Genomic DNA, 19,196 nt, shown 5'->3' with positions numbered 1-19,196 from the left:
AAAATCTCTGATGATAATGAATTTGATCTAAAAGTTCAAAGGAAAAAAGATTGATAACAGGAAAGAATCAAGAATAAACTCTCTTTCTCTTTTACTCACAGAAGCAGAACTATGAGGCTCTCAATGTGGCAGTTGAAAGAAAACTGAAAGGGGAGTCTTGGTGCCAAGGTACTTATACGAGGGGAGAGGGGCCTCAGTTTTGCTACCACAGAAGCTCTAGAACTTTCTGATGATGCTCTACACAGGCACGGATTGCCCAGGGTGTGATCCACAGAGGCCACGAAGAAGAACTATATCTGTGCAATTTTCTGGAGGCTGTGACACAGAGGTATATTGGCTATCCAAATCAGGTCCAGCCAGCAGATCTGGGACTTTGGATTGCTCTTTGATGAAAGTCTTATATGAATTTAATATAAAATCAATACAATTATGAATATATATTTTGCAAATTAAACTACAACCTTTTAAGAATCCGTGGAGGTTCATTTAATTTCTCACATACAGTTTCCAATACTTGAGGAGTAATACATCTCCCTGATTTCAGTGATTTCCTTCTAGATGTTTTCTTTGGGAAAACTATGTATGTAATCCCAGCTTTTCGCGCTTTTTCAGCAAGGGCTATGTCATCCAGAGGTGGAACATGCTCAGCAGGTTCTGTAGCAGAGGAAAAAAGACTTCCTGCTGCTAATTTCATTGTACTTGTCAGAACGGAATCAGAATCTCTTTCTGTAGTAGAAATTCCCTGACTGGTAGGCAAAATTATCTGATTAGGAACAGTTTTGATTTCCTGAAGCTTTGCAGAAGAAATTTTAGTTTCTGGAATAACAGCTTCAGCATCTGCTGAAGAAATGTGTTTCTTCATAATACTAATCTCTTCCATAGTGGTTCTGAAATTTGTAGAAATCTTTAAACTTGTTTTATCTCTGTATGATGACAATTCTGGAGCACTTTTTGTTCTTCTAATTGAATCTACCTGTAAGGAAGAAAAATAGGAAATCTCATTTTGCTTTATATTTGTTTGGGAGTATTCTAAAGAGCAATCAAAACACTGTAAGATGTCATAAATAACACTGAAATATGCTGAAATGTGCATCAGTATATCCCAATTAAAGAAAAAAAAGTTTTAAGACTTGTTTAAATTAAGGAACATGAATGTACAAATCTTAACCTGACCAGATTGCTGAATCAAAGCATGTTCCAGAAGGTTTTTAACTGAAATCATATCAACAGTGGGTCCTGATGGCAATTTTTAGAGCACTCTATTTTTATTTGTATTTTAATTGTTTTATCTTTTTACTGTATTTAAATTGTTGTAAGCTGCCCAGAGACCTTTGGGTAGTGTGAGCGACATATAAGTTAAATAAATAAATAAATAAATAAATAAATAAATAAATAAATAAATAAATAAATAAATAAATAAATAAATAAATAAAGAGAGAGAGAGAGAGAGAGAGAGAGAGAGAAAGAGAGAAAGAGAAAGAGAAAGAGAAAGTGTGCGAGACCATTCCCTGTCTGGACAGTGCCACTGAGGCCATGGTACCCATGAAATCCAAGGCTGCACCAGGAACTAGTGCCTCAACATGAACGCTGAAATTCCCCAGAAGCATGAGACTAAGAGACTGCAATCTGGCAGCAAAGTCCGTCAGCCTCAGAAGGGATAGTGGTGGTTCATGAACAGCTGATACACCAACACTAGCCCCAACCTGTCCCATTGGTCAACAGACACTCCAACCCAGTGTTGGCTAGGGAAGCAATCATACTAACCTTGATAGAATTTTTAAATACAATGGCAACGCCACCTTTCTGACCCTCCAGTCTGCCCTGATGGTGAACACAGTAATTGTGGAGCAAATCTGAGAGACAGCTACCCCACCTTCAGCATTCGCCCAGGTCTCCATGATACAAGCCAGGTCAACTCTTTCATCATTAATAAGATCTGCAATTAGTTGAGACTTGTTCTGGACTGACCTGACATTCAGCAACAAAAGGGTCAGCATGGAGACCATGAATCGAGCTGATTATCTTGCACCCGGGTGAGGGCTGGAACACTAGACCCTGGGATTGATATTAAAGATAGAGGCTGACTTCTCCTAAAACAACCAACATTCCTTTCAGCACCATATCTTCCTCTTTCCCATCACCACCAGAATCTACATATGCCCTGTAAGAATGGTAGGGGCCCTCCCTGGGAAAAGTTAGGTTACCTACCTGTAACCATGGTTCTTCTAGTGGACCTCTGTGAATTCACACAAATGGGTTTCTTCTGTGCCTACACAGGATGTTCGGAAGATTCTAGAGCTTAAAAAAGAGCAACAATTTAGTTCCCCCCCCCCCCACCAGGGAGCTAGCTCCTCCTCCTCAGCCTTCCCTTCAATTCCTTGTAGTCCATTGTTACCATATAGAATAGGTATTAAAAATAATAGCAACGTGACAGACAGAGGGGAGGATGGGAGGGATCTGTGAATTCACAGAGGTCCACTAGAAGAATCATGGTTACAGGTAGGTAACCTAACTTTGTTCGTAGTGGGCTCTGTGAATGCATACAAATGGGTGATTAACAAGCTTACTCACCGGATGGAGGGCCATCACAACAACAAAGATGTCAGTGTCGCCCTTCCAAATGTGGCATCCTTCTTAACCCTGATGTTGAGGTAGTGCTTTGCCAACATCAGAGGATTGGACCAGGTAGCCACTCTACAGATGTTCTGTATCTGTATTCCACGATGCAGAGCGGTTGATGTTGAGACTGCTTGTGTGGAATGTGCTTTTAAGCTGTCCGGTATCATTTTTCCAGAAAGTTGGTATGCCATCTGGATGGTTTGGACTGTCCACCTCGATATAGTTTGAGGGGAAGCAGGGGCACCTCTGTTTGGTCCATGAAAGTATATGAATAATCTAGGCGATTGCCTAAAGTACTTTGTCCTGTTGAAGCAGAAGGCAAGGGCCCTTTTGACATCTAATATGTGGAGCTTGCACTTCATTGGGATAGACAGAGACGGGAATAGCATCGGTAAAACTATAGATTGGCTAAGGTGAAAGTCCGATACCACTTTAGGGAAAAAGGAAATATCAAAGTACAAGGTGATCTTATCAGGGTGCAGTTTCAGGTACGGAGGATCCGACCTCAATGCGGCTAGTTCACTGGCTCTTTTTGCGCAGGTGATCACAACCAGAAAAATCGTCTTCATAGAAAGCAACTTTTCGTTACAAGTGGCCATGGGTTCAAATGGCAGTTTCGTGAGTACCTCAAGAACCACTGGGGAACAATGCATTGTGATGGTGGTCTGATATTCTGCAGACCTTTCATAAATTTCTTAAGAGTCGGATGAGAGAAAAGTATAGCAGACCGGAAACTGGGCAGTTGATTAGCTATTATGGCCAATATATATACCTTAAGGGTAGATTGTGAGAGTCCGAGGTTAAATAGGTGTAAGATGAAGGTAAGTAAAGTTTTGAGGGAAGCTGGGATGTGGGGGGTCAGTCTCTTGGATTGAGTAAACTTGATAAATGATTTCCATTTGTTTTCGCAGTGGACAGTTTCTGTGCCAGATCTAGAATTCTGTGGAACTCGGGGTTATTCTCCACACGATCGGACTCAGGGATTGTACATCTGGGTGGAGTGTGGATCTGTCGTTTTGGGATAGAAGAGCTGGCAGTGGAAATAAGTGAAAAAAAATTTTTTGATATCCTTCTCAGGTAGGTGAACCATGGCTGTCAGGGCCACCATGGGCCAATCAGTATAGTTTCCGTTCCGTACTGAATGATCCTGATAACTGTCCTTTGGAGCATTGGTATCAGTGAGAAGATGTAGGTTAGTTCTCCTGACCAATCTATCATGAAGGCGTCTCCAAGAGGCTCAGTGTCTACTCTCCACCCTGGAACAGTATCTGGGACACTTGCATTGTGTTGAGTTGTGAAGAGGTCCAGCATTGGCTGGCCCCATTTGAGGCAAATGTCCTGAAAGACCAATTCGTTCAGTGACCATTCGTGTGCACAGGTAGGCAGTCCGCTGAGACAATCTGCTAGATAGTTGTCCTCTAATTATATGTGGATAGCTTGAGAAAAAATGTGGTGGGCACGGCACCAGAATCTTATGCTTAGGTGGAGGAGAGGCAAGGAGTGTGTTCCTCCTTGTCTGTTCACATAATCCATGGCCATGGTGTTGTCTGTAACAAGCTGACCCGCTTTTCCCTTGAGGTGCAGCAGAAAGGCTCGAAAAGTGTTTATAATGGCCAACATCTCCAGTTGATTTATACGGAGCGCCTGTTCCCTTTTTGTCCACAGGCCATTTATCCGGAGCTATTGACAATGAGCTCCCCATCCCATCTTGTTCTATTTTAGTATCATCTGCAATGTTAGCCGACCTAAGCCATGCATGTCTCTTGATTGCTATCAAAGTTGTCATGGACTTCGATGCCGTGTCTGCGGTGTGCTTTGCCACTACTCTTCGTTGTTTCGCCAGAGTTGTAGCCTCTGTATATATATTTATTAGCTCCAATTTTGTTGGTTCGGGTGCTGTTTGCAATGTAGGGAGCATTTTATCCCATAGATTTCTTTGATAGGCGCCCATGGCTGCCTGGAAATTGGAGATCCTAATTAGTAGCACTGCTAGCAAGTAAAGTTTTCTCCCCAAAGAGTCAATCTTGCATCCCTCTCTATTCATTGGGGCCATAAAAGATCTGGTGCGGGACTTGTACTGTGTAGATTCGACTACTATCGAATTAGGAATTGGGTGTTTGGCTTAAAAGTCCTATTCCGAGCTGTGAGTTTTGTAGTGATGTTCCACTCTGCATGGAATCAGGAGGGTTGAAGGTGGCTTGTCCCATGATTCTTTCACAAGCTTGATCAGTGCTGGGATAAGGCTTAAGCTGGGTGGCTGTTTTTTATCTTGTTCTAGATTGTGGAATACGAGGTCCTTCTCCTGTTGCAGAGAGATTTGTACATTAAGCTGCAGGGTTTTAGCCATGTGCAGTATGAGTTGGGCATATGATGTGTAGTCCTCCGACAGTGATATCTGAAGTATATGCACAGGAGTGTTGGCTTTGAGATGCACCCTATGAAGAAGAGTCTTCATTACAAGAAGACAGAGAGGCTATCGAGGGTGAACTGTGTAATTCCCCAGTGTGTGCCCTTGGTATGGGGTTGATGTCCGACTGTGTAGATGCCGAGAAAGGTTTGGTGTTGATGTCATGTGGGCCAGAGTAAAGTTTGGTTATATCAACTGTTGGTCAGCTTCCGGTGTCTCTAGATTGTTTTTTTAGGTAAGGTGATTTCTGTTGCCACTGTCCTCTTTCGAGGTGGTCAAATTAGGGAGGTAGAAGCATCCTCTCGGTGTCGAGAAGGAATTCCCAGCTGGGGTGTCATAGGGAAAGTACCAAACTCGTGGGGGTAGTTCGGTCCCCTGTATTAATCTTGGTAACCATAGCCATGGTATGGGTATGGATGGTACTGATCAAAGTAGTGGTAGTCATAGTGTGGCGGGCCTTCGGCATGGCAAAATTATTCGTCATGCGTATAAGGTTCATATGGAGAGGTATGCTTACACTTCTCCATTCTCTTTTTCTGAGCGCATTGCGTGGACTCCTGTTCCGATTCAATGTCAATGTCTGCCTGCCCTGAAGATCGAGGGCTCGAATGGGCCATGGCCGGGCTGGAAGGTACATCAGCCTCAAATAGGCCTGAGTTAGGAGACATGATAAGTATGTCATGAGGTGCCTGGGCTGGAGGAATTGCATGCTCCTCTCTGTCTGAAAGCCCAGGGTTCTCCCTTGAAGATTCCTCCATGGGTAATGGGACCGGAGGAAGGGGTGCGGTGGTCAGCTTGGCAATTTTCTTTTGCTTCTTATTTTTGTCTTTTTCCTTTTTCTTTTTCGCAGAGTCGTCAGACCATGCCTGAGCCCTGACAGAGGCTGATTTGGATAATTTCTGAGAGTCTTTAGGTTTAGTAAGTATAGATGTTGAACTGGATAGAGATTGTGCAGCCGGACTAGAAACGGTCTTAGCAGCCTCCGGACAAGGAGGGTTAGACAAGGGAAAGGTTTGCACCTGCATAGCAGGATTCAAAGTCTTTTCATAGAGAAATGATCTTAATCTCTGCAGTCTAAGCTTAATTGCTGGCTTAGACAGGCTCCTGCATGCGGTGCATGACAGGGTTTGATGGAATTCCCCAAGGCAAAATAAACATTTATCGTGCCCATCCGTTAACGGAATCATACAGAGGCAAACAGAACACCTCTTAAAGCCCCATCATCATCATAGGCATCCTTCAGTCTCGAGAGACTATGGTAACATGCTCTGAATCGAGGAGTGTCCTCTCCAGAGCATGAAGCCCGGGTAAGGTAATATGGAGGATAGGCTGTTACCCAAACAGCAGATCCCCCCTCTCCACATTGCTGAAATGGTCCAATGGAAAGGCAAGAGCCAATACAACTGGTTCCAGCAATGTCGCAGGAGTTGGCAGAACGACACATGCTGCCTTCGGGACTCCAGCTCCGGATTTTGCCTTGAGGTTAACTCCTGAAAGGAGCTATAAAAAGTAGGGGAGATAATAAAAAGAAAATGAGGGGGAACTCCAATGGTTGGAGGGGGAAAGGCAGGAAGGCACAAAAAGAACAAAATGTGGGTTCTAATTACTGCAGGGGGGGGGAAACAAACAAGATTTAAGGTTGAAAAGATGTGACAAATAAGGATAGCTAAAATCTAGAATCACTTTCCTTAATCGCTCTACTGTTCCTCACGTCCTAACCTAAAGGCGGAAAAAAAAGAACTGAAGGGAAGGATGAGGAGGAGGAGTTAGTTTCCTAAGGGAGGAAACTAAATTGTTCCTCTTTTTTAAGTTCTAGAATCTTCCGAACACCCTGTGCAGGCGCAGAAGAAACCCATTTATGTGCATTCACAGAGGCCACTATGAAGAAAGACAAGACTACCTCACTCCAGGAGAAGGGGGGAAATAAATAATAATAATAACAGTAATATTTAAAAATTGATTAACTAGCCCCACAAGTAAAAGGTGCCTAGGATAAAATCAAAGTACAAAACACATTACTTAAAATATCTAACTAATAAAAAGGGGGCAAGTATGCAAAAAAAGAAAAAATAATTAACAATGACAGTAACAATAACAAAAATAGTAGTAATATCAATAATAAAGTGTTAATGAGAAGGAGATATGGTAGGGGGGAAATGGAAAATGGAATTACATACGTATCCAGTCTTCGGTTCACATGAACATGTAACTATGAAGATAGGAACCTCTATGGATCCAGCTCATTTTCAGGAACAGTAGATCTGAATCCAGCCTAAATTTCAGCTAAACTTTTAACCCAAAACAACAAAAATATACTAGATATAAATGTTATTCATGTCAACTCTGAAGAAAATCCCACTGAGACCAATGAGGTTTATTTTTATTAAGTGTGCCCAGAATTGTACTCTAAGTAGATGCATAATTAAAAATATTTGACCACGCTGCAGACAAAAATAGTGCCATGCAATATAACAAGTAAATATTACAATACCTCTGATTCACTTCCAGAAAAAAAAAGCTGTGGACAAGAACTACATCGTCTACGTAGTGTTAAATTCTACAAAGAAAAACAAAGGTTAGTTTATTATAGTTGTTCTTAAGAACAACAACATATTTTAATACATTTTTTAAAATCTATGAGCTATGCTTAAATTATTAATGTGCATGGAAATATTTAACTAAATTTACTTTAGGAATGTTAAAATGTGAGACTAATATGATTGCTTTTTACATTAAATTAAACTGACATGATATGTGTAGGCAATACTGATTACCTCTAGAGTTTGAGTAGAAGTGCACAGTGAATTTTCTTTCTATTTTATTGTGGGACCAGTGAGAGTCCCCCCTGACCACAAGGGTGGGTGCTCCACTTCTTGGAGAAGGTCTGCCGGATTCCCCATACTCATCTGTGGACTGGGGCATTGGTGGGATGGAGGTGGATGACACCCTCAAAGCCAACAGATGTGGTGATGGCGGGGCTTGGGCTTAAGGAGAAGCAGGAGGCAGAGGAGGGGAACAGGTGGGCAGATGGCATGGACTTGGAAGAATGTGAGGCTCATCAGGTACACTTGGGTCTGCCAGGACCAGGCATGGTGCTGAGAGGCTTGAAGGCTCAAGAATCAGCACAAATTGTGGCATATTACACAATACTAATGTGATACACACTGAAAGTATGTTGTCAAAGTCGTCATCAGAATCTGATTCTTCTTTGTCTCGAAGATCACAGGAAAAGTTTTCATAAATAACTCCACTAATCAAATTGCTCTGGAAAATAAAGTATATTTTGTTTTATTATTAATGTAAATATGAACCCAGGAAACAGTGTTCCAACTTTAGTTTATTTCATAAACCTCAGGCTGACATTGTATATAAAGATCAGAACTGTACAATTAAGATTTCTCAGAATCAGATTTTCAAAGTAGATGTCTAATAGTAGGTTTCAGCAACAACAAAAACAAAACAAAAGCAAAAAACTAACAAATGTATCTCACTGTGAGCTTTTGTAGACTACCATCTATGTCTGAAGAAATAACTAGTAATTCGTAAAAGCTCACAATGAAATAAATATTTTAAGTTTTAAAGGTACCACAATACTTTTGTTTTGTTTTGGAATCAGATCATTTTCACCTAGAGTGGTCATAACTGACCAGATAGGCGGGATATAAATAAATAAATAAATAAATAAATAAATAAATAAATAAATAAATAAATAAATAAATAAATATCATTTCCGCATTGGTCTTACAGAAGAGACAACATTTTCTGAGTAAGTCAAACAGTACATTTTCTTCAGGCAAACTGTGTTTGATATGCGATTCTCACCCTTTAGAGTTACATAGGTTTCTTTCTTATACTTAAATTATTTAATCAATGATTTTTACTTGTTTTTATTGTTTTACAAAGACTATAAGCTGCCTTGAGCACTACTTTGTACTTGAAAGGGGTGTGTGCAAATATAACTAACAACTAAAACAACAGCCACAGTAACAACAACAGTATGACATCGCCTAATTCATTTTTATATTGTTATGTGTCAGAAAGTTAGAACTGACTTATAGCAACATAATAGGGCTTTCAAGGTAAGTAAGATATTTATGGAGTGGTTTTACCAGTTGTACACCTCCAGTGCACTTCCATGACTGAGTGGACATTTGGACCCAGGGCTTCTGGGTCCTAATCCATCACTCTATCACCTCTCTGTATCAGAGCAAAGCAGTAAGAATTATATTCTTAGAACTGCAGAGCTAGAAGGGACCCTATGGATCATCAAGACCAGCCCTTCCATAGAGCCTCAATGGGGAACCAAACTCCCAACTTCTGGCTCCACAGTCAGGTACCTAAACCACTGAACTGAGTTCAGTGAAATTTCTGCAGCAATAATATAATAATTGTATGCTGTCAAGTCGATTCTGATCTATAATGACCCTTTCCAGGGTTTTCTAGGGAGTACTCAGAAGGAGGACTCAGGAGTGATTTACCATTCCCTTCTTCTGTGGGCAAAATGGGGCTGGGCAAGACCATACAGGCTGGTCTTCTCCCAGGAGGCCCATTGAAGGCCCAACCTCTGGCTCCACAGTCAGATACCTAAACCACTGACCTATCCAGCCAGCTAATTTCCATATAACCTATTAATTGTATATCTCAATATGGACACTCCAAGGATAAGCAAATGTGGTGTGTTTCGAGTATGTGCATAAAGTTTACCTCATACTTTGAAAATAAGGTTTCTTTCATAAGAGAAAGAGAAGCAGCGAATTTTTGTGGAGCTGGTGTCCAAAACATTTTGAGCGACGCTGGATGAAGTTTCACCTTCAAAACAATTTTTTAAAAAACATTAGTATATAAACTGTTATTGTATTACAATCCTAGACATATTTCTTCCGAATATTGTACTTATATGGCTGAGCCCAAAGCCTTAATTGCTAGAGGATCACAGGGAGGAGCATTCTTGAGAAACTGAAACTGCTTAGATGTCTCTGAAAGAGCTATGCAGCCCTGTATTTGCATTACTAATTGTTGGATGCAGTGTTGTTCCCTCCTTCCTGACAGCTTGTATCTGACTATGTGATGTTTTATCACAGTGTATTTGGAAATCTAATACAAACTACTTCACCATATTCAGGAACTGGCAGTTCCAGAATGTGAAATACTGGGCAGGAATTTTATTCAAATGCTAGGCAACCCTCTCTGTACTTCACTCCTGCCTTTAGATGTGATTAGATGGCAAGAAAGGATTATGTCTGATCATACTAGAAAGGGTCACTCTGCCAGGAACAATTTTCCTTAAAGTGACCCTTTTGTTCATCAGGAAGTAATTCCAGCCCAGGCCCCCAAAATAGTAGCTCTGCTGCTGGTCCAAACCCTACAGCTTGGATACAGTGAAGTCAAGCTAGAGGGTTACTCCCTGTATATTGTGTGATTGCCAGGAAATAGTTCACACTGAACCACACTACAAGTAGTCCAAAAAACAGGTTACAGTGGTGCCCCACTTGACGACGATAATCCATTCCAGGAAAATCACTGTTAAGCAAAATCATTGTCAAGCGGAAAAAGCCCCATTGGAATGCATTGAAAACCAGTTAATGCGTTCCAATGGGGAAATACCTCATCGTCCAGCGAAGATTGCCCATAGAGAACTGCCGATCAGCTGTTTAAAATTGCTGTCTTCCGAAGCTTCTGTCTGGAAAACAGCCATTTTGCGAAGGGAAGGAAGCCATTTTTTGGAGCCGGAAAAAAACCATTGTTTTGAGAACAAACGGTTCGCAAAGCAGGCACCTAATTGACATAAAGCGAAAAAAACCCATAGGAGCCATCATTTTGCGATTGCTATAGAAATTGCAAAAAAACTTGTCATCAAGCAGGGTCGTCATCAAGCGGGGTCATCATCAAGCGGGGCACCACTGTATATGCTTTTGTGATCCACCCTACTCTGCTGGAGGGCAGGCTGCTGTGTGCTTGGTAGATCTGGTACAGAAACTAGCATGTTACCTACCATAATACACAACAGCAGAGTATACACACTTTAAGGCCATAATCTACAGTGACAGAATATTCTCAGGAGCAACTGAAATGAGACCAGAGCTATTCTAATAATTGAATTTTATTATGAATACATGCAAACTTTATGGAGGAAAGGAAAGGAATGTGAAGAGGAAGAAAGCCACTGAGGCTCCTTGATTATATTTTTGTACATAGATAAAGGGGGATGGGGTAGAAGTTGGAAAGCTACCTTTCTTTCCTTATGCTCTCTGACACCTTACTATACTTTTTTAAAATAACTACCTCCCATTTCTTCTTACAGAATACCAGGACAGAACTAGAAGGACAAATATACTGTTATACTTTAAAATATTGAGTTTAATAAAATACATTATTAGAAGCATTATTTAGTCTTACTTGCTTTCCTAACAATTCCAATTGAGGTTTTTCAACATAATATTCGGCTACTCTTTGCCATTCAGGCATACTTCTTGGTGACCGTGGAGGCAGAACCTTAATTCCATCTTCCTGACTGCTTTGGTATACTTCTGAAATAGGAAGTCCTTCATGACAAATTCTGAAATAAAATAAATGCTGAGCAATCATGGAGCTATTTCTCAAGTATATTAGTAAACACAATACTGTTTACTCAGTCCATATTTTAAAATAACAACAACAAAAAATATAGCACCTACATCAGAAGAAGCAATGAAGCATTTACTATTGACTTTTATTCCAAACACATTGCCCAAAGTGCAAGTAGGATACAAGTCATGTGCCAGCACTCACAGAATATTAGCCATTGCCTCCATCTGCCCTAGGTTTATGAAGCAGAGGAAGAACAACAAGGCAACCCAGCAACTAGGATATTAAAATATGTTATGTGGCTTCACTAATTATCAGTATTAATGCAACAATCTAATCTCTCTCATTTGTATCTCTACAATTAAGTAGCACCATCCCACAATACCACAGAAAGAGATTTTAGATTATGATACGAGCATCTTAATGCTCACTTCAAAACAGTGGCAAGTCTGGATAAATAGAAACATCCAGTAAAACAACCTTCTAGAGTTATATCTCTCCTTGATTTTAGTGCACTGGAATGGGAAACTGGCACAAGCACAGGTTGCAGGTTTCATTCTAAGTTTGAACCATAGTAACTAAAATTCATGGATTGCTGCCTTGTCGTGGTGAAGGGGCTTGAGTAACTCAGAGAAGCTATGGGCTATGCCATGCAGGGACACCCAAGATGGACAGGACATAGTGGAGAGTTCGGACTAAACGCCATCCACCTGGAGTAGGAAATGGCAAGCCACTCCAGTATCTTTGCCAAGAACGCTCCATGATCAGAAACAAAAGGCAAAATGATATGACGCTGGAAGATGGGCCCCTGAGGTCAAAAGGCGTCCAACATGCTACTGAGGAAGAGCGGAGGAAAAGTACAAGTAGCTCCAAAGCTAATGAAGTGGTTGGGCCAAAGCCAAAAGGATGCTCAGCTGTGGACGTGCCTGGAAGTGAAAGGAAAGTCCGATGCTGCAAGGAAAAATACTGCATAGGAACTTGGAATGTAAGATCTATGAACCTTGGGAAGCTGGAGGTGGTCAAACAGGAGATGGCAAGAATAAACATTGACATCGTGGGCATCAGTGAACTAAAATGGACAGGAATGGGCGAATTCAGCTCAGATGATTATCATATCTACTATTGTGGGCAAGAATCCTGTAGAAGGAATGGAGTGGCCCTCATAGTCAACAAAAGAGTGGGAAAAGCTGTAATGGGATACAATCTCAAAAATGATAGAATAATGTCAAAATGAATCCAAGGCAGACCTTTCAACATCACAATAATCCAAGTTTATGTACCAACCAGCATTACTGAGGAGACTGAAACTGAACAATTTTATGAAGATTTACAACACCTTCTAGAACTGACACCAAAGAAAGATGTTCTTCTCATTCTAGGGGACTGGAACGCTAAAGTAGGGAGCCAAGAGATAAAAGGAACAACAGGGAAGTTTGGCCTTGGAGTTCAGAACGAAGCAGGACAAAGGCTAATAGAGTTTTGTCAAGAGAATAAGCTGGTGATCACACAAACTCTTTTCCAACAACACAAGAGGCGACTCTATACATGGAAATCACCAGATGGGCAATATCGAAATCAGATTGATTATATTCTCTGCAGCCAAAGATGGAGAAGCTCTATACAGTCAGCAAAAACAAGACCTGGAGCTGACTGCGGCTCTGATCATCAGCTTCTCATAGCAAAATTCAAGCTTAGACTGAAGAGAGTAGGAAAAACCACTGGGCCACTCAGGTATAATCTAAACCAAATCCCTTATGAATACACATTGGAAGTAAAGAACAGATTTAAGGAACTAGATTTGGTGGGCAGAGTGCCTGAAGAACTTTGGACAGAGGCTCGTAACATTGTCCAGGAGGCAGCAACACAAACCATCCCAAAGAAAAGGAAATGCAAGAAAGCAAAATGGCTGTCCAACGAGACCTTACAAATAGCAGAGAGGAGAAGGGAAGCAAAATGCAAGGGAGATAGGGAAAGTTACAAAAAATTGAATGCAGACTTCCAAAGAATAGCAAGGAGAGACAAGAGGGCCTTCTTAAATGAACAATGCAAAGAAATAGAGGAAAACAACAGAAAAGGAAAGACCAGAGATCTATTCAGGAAAATTGGAGATATTAGAGGAACATTTTGCGCAAAGATGAACATGATAAAGGACAAAAATGGAAGGGACCTAACAGAAGCAGAAGACATCAAGAAGAGGTGGCAAGAATATACAGAGGAAGTGTATCAGAAAGATTTGGATATCCCGGACAACCCAGACAATGTAGTTCCTGACCTTGAGCCAGATAACCTGGAGAGTGAAGTCAAGTGGGCCCTAGAAAGCCTGGCTAAAAACAAGGCCAGTGGAAGTGATGTCATTCCAGTTGAACTATTTAAAATCTTGAAAGATGATGCTGTTAAGGTGCTACATTCAATATGCCAGCAAGTTTGGAAAACTCAACAGTGGCCAGAGGATTGTAAAAGATCAGTCTACATCCCAATCCCAAAGAAAGGCAGTGCCAAAGAATGCTCCAACTACCGTACAATTGCACTCATTTCACATGCTAGCAAGGTTATGCTCAAAATCCTCCAAGGTAGGCTTCAGCAGTATCTGGATCGAGAAGTCCCAGAAGTACAAGCTGGATTCCGAAGAGGCAGAGGAACTAGAGACCAAATTGCTAACCTGCGCTGGATTACGGAGAAAGCCAGAGAGTTCCAGAAAAATATCTATTTCTGCTTCATTGACTACGAAAAAGCCTTTGACTGTGTCGACCACAGCAAACTATGGCAAGTTCTTAAAGAAATGGGAGTGCCTGACCACCTTATCTATCTCCTGATAAACCTATATGTGGGACAGGAAGCAACAGTTAGAACTGGATATGGAACAACTGATTGGTTCAAAATTGGGAACGGAGTACGACAAGACTGTATATTGTCCCCCAGCTTATTTAACTTATATGCAGAATACATCATGCGGAAGGCTGGACTGGAGGAATCCCAAGCCGGAATTAAGATTGCCGGAAGAAATATCAACAACCTCCAATATGCAGATGATACCACTCTGATAGCAGAAAGTGAGGAGGAATTAAAGAACTTTGTAATGAGGGTGAAAGAGGAGAGTGCAAAAAACGGTCTGAAACTCAACATTAAAAAAACTAAGATCATAGCCACTGGTCCCATCACCTCCTGGGAAATAGAAGGGGAAGATATGGAGGCAGTGACAGATTTTATCTTCCTGGGCTCCATGATCACTGCAGATGGAGACAGCAGCCATGAAATTAAAAGACGCCTGCTTCTCGGGAGGAAAGCGATGACAAACCTAGACAGCATCTCAAAAAGCAGAGACATCACCTTGCCAACAAAAGTCCAAATAGTCAAAGCTATGGTTTTTCCTGTCATGATGTATGGAAGTGAGAGCTGGACCATAAAGAAAGCAGACCGCCGAAGAATTGATGCCTTTGAATTGTGGTGCTGGAGGAGGCTCTTGAGAATCCCCTGGACTTTTATTTTCTAGTCAAGGTCTACTTGTAACATTGTATTCTGCCCTTAACCTCAAAGATTTAATTTACCATTATTTTAATCTTATTAGCACATGCCAACAGTGACATCTACTGGTGACTCGACACTTCTGTAGTGAAAGAACAAGTGAAAAGGCAAACAAATTGATCTGTACCAAAATGAAAATCTTTACTAGCGTGGTGAATATAATTGTTATAGTCAAGGACTTACTGGATGATGTTCATAATATGTCCCCTTATATTACTTTTGAGATTTTACTTTCTTTTGTAATATTTCTGAAATTTTACATTCTTTACTTTTATATACTCTTTCCATAGTTTTATTTTCTATTATTCTTCTATTATTTTGGTGAGAATAGATAGTAACATTAGGAAATAAATAAGATACAAAATATATATTTCAAATTTAAAATATTGATTAATAAGTATATATATTACACTAACTGGGAGGGAAGCCTCATTATGATTCTAGCTGCACTGCATCTTGAACCTAGGCCGATCCCCTGCAGATATACATTGCTGATATCAGTCATCATAGGCATCCTTCAGTCTCGAGAGACCATGGTAACATGCTCTGAATTGAGGAGTGTCCTCTCCAGAGCATGAAGCCTGGGTAAAGTAATATGGAGGATAGGCTGTTACCCAAGCAGCAAATCCCCCCTCTCCACGTTGCTGAAATGGTCCAATGGAAAGGCAAGAGCCAGTACAACTGGTTCCAGTAACGTCACAGGAGTTGATAGAATGAACAGAACTCCCTTCAGGACTCCAGCTCCGGATTTTGACATTGCCAAAACTTGCCTTCATGCCAAGGACAAATTATGTTTTTCGTTATGCCCTATCAGATTTATTTTTTAAGAATATACATTTTAGGAGAGCTTCTCCCACAGATCTGAGCTTCAGAATTTTGTAATTTGGTGATGGTTTTGTAATAATTAAACAAAAATCATGATTGACTTCTCTATAGTGAAACAAGTTACAACTTATCAAAAACTGGACCAATCAAGGATCATGCATGTACTGTATATGTACAATTATGTCCTAAAGAAGTCTTACTGCACAAAGGACAGGTCATCTCCCTGTTTTACTATGAGATAACACATTGTGTCATGATCTTACCCCTAAATTATACCTGCTGGGTAGAGAATAGGGTCCTTAAAAAGTTTTCTTTACACTGGTGGAGACAAAGTGTAATCATGGGAACCTATACTGCCATGGCACCACTATTGTCCGTTAATTTTACTTTCTTTATTCCCTTACAGCACTTTACAAGTTTTGCTTTCTGTTACTCCTGTGTATTTGCTGTTAAGGGTATTTGAATAGTAAGATAAGAAGGAAACAAGTAAGGTACCAAAATATATTTCACATAAATATATTGATTATTAAGTATGTAGGTCATGCTATCTGTGAGTTTGCACAACCACTAAACAGGGAGATTATCTAACCAGAATTAATTCTAATTGTGCTCTGTCTCGAACCCATCAAATTGCCTGCAACGCTGAAGAGGCATCACTTCTATGACCGAGACCCAGACACCACTATTCACAGTTGTAACAATACTCCCAACACAAGGAACATGAAGTTCAGTATGCAGGTGGACTATATGCAGGCAGGAGACTCTGTTGCCAGCAAATCTCCAAATACAGGCAAATTCTTACAAAGTAATTTGGGATGACAATGGACATGACTTCTCTTATTAAAACTAGACCTATTTCTACTGTTAGCTACTTATGACTCATTCTTCCTTCCCAAACGTAAGCCAAAGCATACAAAACAGTAGAAACATAAAGTGCAGGAAGAATTTTGATCAAATTCTTTGCAGTGTGTGTAGTGGGCGGGCAGGTGTTGTGTTTGCTACTGTATCTCTCCCAACAGATGCATCCAAATGCAAAAGTGAAAGATTAGAAAAGAAGCCTACGGAAACATAACTCAACTATGAGAAATTGCAGCACCTTCAAATATGAAGAGGTAAGATGCAGTCCATGCACCATATGCAACAGATTATTTGTTTTTCTTACAGCCACTGAGATGTTGAAATCATCTGCACATTCTAGTTAATAACTGTCATTCTTCCTTTTAAAAAACACTCTTAAAATCCCATATTCCATAACACAATGCAAATATAAACAAAAAATTTTTAAAGTGATATTAAAAACCTAGCTTAGATAGTTGACTTCAAATGCTGTATGATCAAACTTGACATTCTAATAAAAAAAACCCACAGGATTTCTTGCCTCCATCACAAAACCAAACCACTTTTTCCCATTAAGATTGTACAAAATAGTTCTGCAGAAAAGTAATATAAGAACATAAGACCATAAGAACAGCCCTGGTGGATCACGCCAAGGTCCCATCTAGTCCAGCTTCCTGTATCTCACAGTTGCCCCACCAGATGCCTCTGGGAGCATACGAGACAACTAGATACCTATCTTCTGATACCACTCCCCTGCAACTGACATTTTGATGCACCTTGCTTTGAAGCCTGGAGATTATACATCCCCATCGTGGCTTGTAACCTGCAGTGGACTTTTCCTCCAGGAATCTGTCCAATACCCTTTTAAAGGCATCTAAGTCAGATGACAGCACCACATCCTGTGGCAAGGAGTTCCACAGACTACCAACACACCGGCTAAAGAAATATTTTCTGTAGCCTTTTCTCAGAAGGGAGGTGCCCCAGCCCAGTCATCATTTTAGTCACTCTCTTCTGCACCTTTTCCAGTTCCACAATGTCTTTTTTTGAGGTGTGGCGACCAGAACTCTACACAATATTCAGGTGCAGCCCTACCAGGGTTTTGTACAATGGCATTATAATGTGAGGTGTTTTGTTTTCAATCCCTTTTTTAATGATACCTACCATGCAATTGGCCTTCTTCACTGCTGCCGCACACTAGCTTGACACTTTGATTAAGCTGTCCACCAGCACACCAAGATCTCTTTCCTGATCCATCATGGACAGCTCAGAAACCATTAGCTGATAACTAAAGTTTTGATGTTTTGCCCCAATGTGCATTACTTTACATTTTCTTATGTTGAAATGCATTTGCCATTTTGCCACCCATTCTCCCTGTTTGGAGAGATCCTTCTGGAGTTCTTCACAATCCCTTCTGGTCTTCACCACCCAGAAAAGTGTTGTTTCATCTGCAAACCTGGCCACCTCACTGCTTATCCCAGTCTCCAGGTCACTGTTGAACAGATTCAAAAGCACTGGGCCCAGAACAGATCCCTGGGGGACTACGCTCTTCATCTCTCTCCACTGTGAAAATTGCCCATTGACACCTACTCTCTGTTTCCTGGTTCTCAACCAATTCTCAGTCCATAAGAGGACTCTTATCCCCTGACTGTGGAGTTTTCTCAGCAGGTGAGGTACCATGTTAAACACCTTCTGAAAATCCAGATAGACAATATCCATTTGTATCAGTTTATGTTTATGTCACCAACATGCAGAAGTCCAACAAAAAGCATGAAAAAAGGCTGTGTGAATTGACGCTTCTTACAGAAAATCAACACTAACTGTAACATTCACTGTGCTGTCCTCCAAAATTATACAAAATATTTGCTGCTCATACCTTTCTCCTTCCATTTGTTCCTCAAGGGCAGCAGTGGCTGGAAAGAAATCTTCTGATTTGTGAGAGGTAAGATTAACCGATGGCAATAAAACATGATGGCCCTTTTTGTCTAAGGTATGGTGCACTCTGGACACAAGCTGCAGATTAATAGGCAATATACATCTAGGATAACCTGTACACAGAAGGTGAATAAGTGGGTAATCCACATCTCTGGAAAAAAAATAAAAATCAGGTCAACATTTTATGCATGTAATATTAAGTATAAATCTACCAGTAGAATGCAAATTTCTAAGGATTTTCTATAATTTAGAAACACTGTAGGTCCCACGGAGTTTAATGGAACTAATTCTAAGGTATGTGTGCATAGGACTGCAGCCTTAGTCATACTATAAATTGGAAGACCTTAAGAAGAATTTTCTGCATTATCATTGAATAATAATTATCATTAATGCACATTTCAGGTACCACATATTTCTTCCACAAGTCCCCCATCAGTACCACTAGGTCAGCATCCCATCCACACAGAATATTTCTTCAGAAAGTTCAGAC

At 40.6% G+C, this 19,196-nt stretch overlaps 1 protein-coding gene across 8 annotated transcripts in view; it reads right to left on the bottom strand.

The window, feature by feature from the left end:
* Positions 1 to 19,196, bottom strand: part of TTC6 (tetratricopeptide repeat domain 6) — a 116,071-nt gene that overhangs the window by 66,823 nt on the left and 30,052 nt on the right. For all 8 annotated transcript variants that reach the window (XR_013544714.1, XR_013544715.1, XR_013544716.1 and 5 more), the window contains exons 11-16: positions 18,648 to 18,857; positions 11,423 to 11,582; positions 9,731 to 9,835; positions 8,192 to 8,290; positions 7,518 to 7,583; positions 462 to 973 (exon numbers count right to left, since the gene is read on the bottom strand). Coding sequence is in view for 5 of the 8 variants with exons in the window: in XM_072986397.2 (XP_072842498.2) it covers positions 462 to 973; positions 7,518 to 7,583; positions 8,192 to 8,290; positions 9,731 to 9,835; positions 11,423 to 11,582; positions 18,648 to 18,857 (1,152 nt within the window). In the remaining 3 variants the exon portion in view is untranslated. The remainder of the gene's footprint in view (positions 1 to 461; positions 974 to 7,517; positions 7,584 to 8,191; positions 8,291 to 9,730; positions 9,836 to 11,422; positions 11,583 to 18,647; positions 18,858 to 19,196) is intronic.

The sequence above is a fragment of the Pogona vitticeps genome, chromosome 1 (genome assembly GCF_051106095.1).
Source record: "Pogona vitticeps strain Pit_001003342236 chromosome 1, PviZW2.1, whole genome shotgun sequence".
NCBI lineage: Eukaryota > Metazoa > Chordata > Lepidosauria > Squamata > Agamidae > Pogona > Pogona vitticeps.
This window is presented reverse-complemented; position numbering and strand designations above follow the sequence as displayed.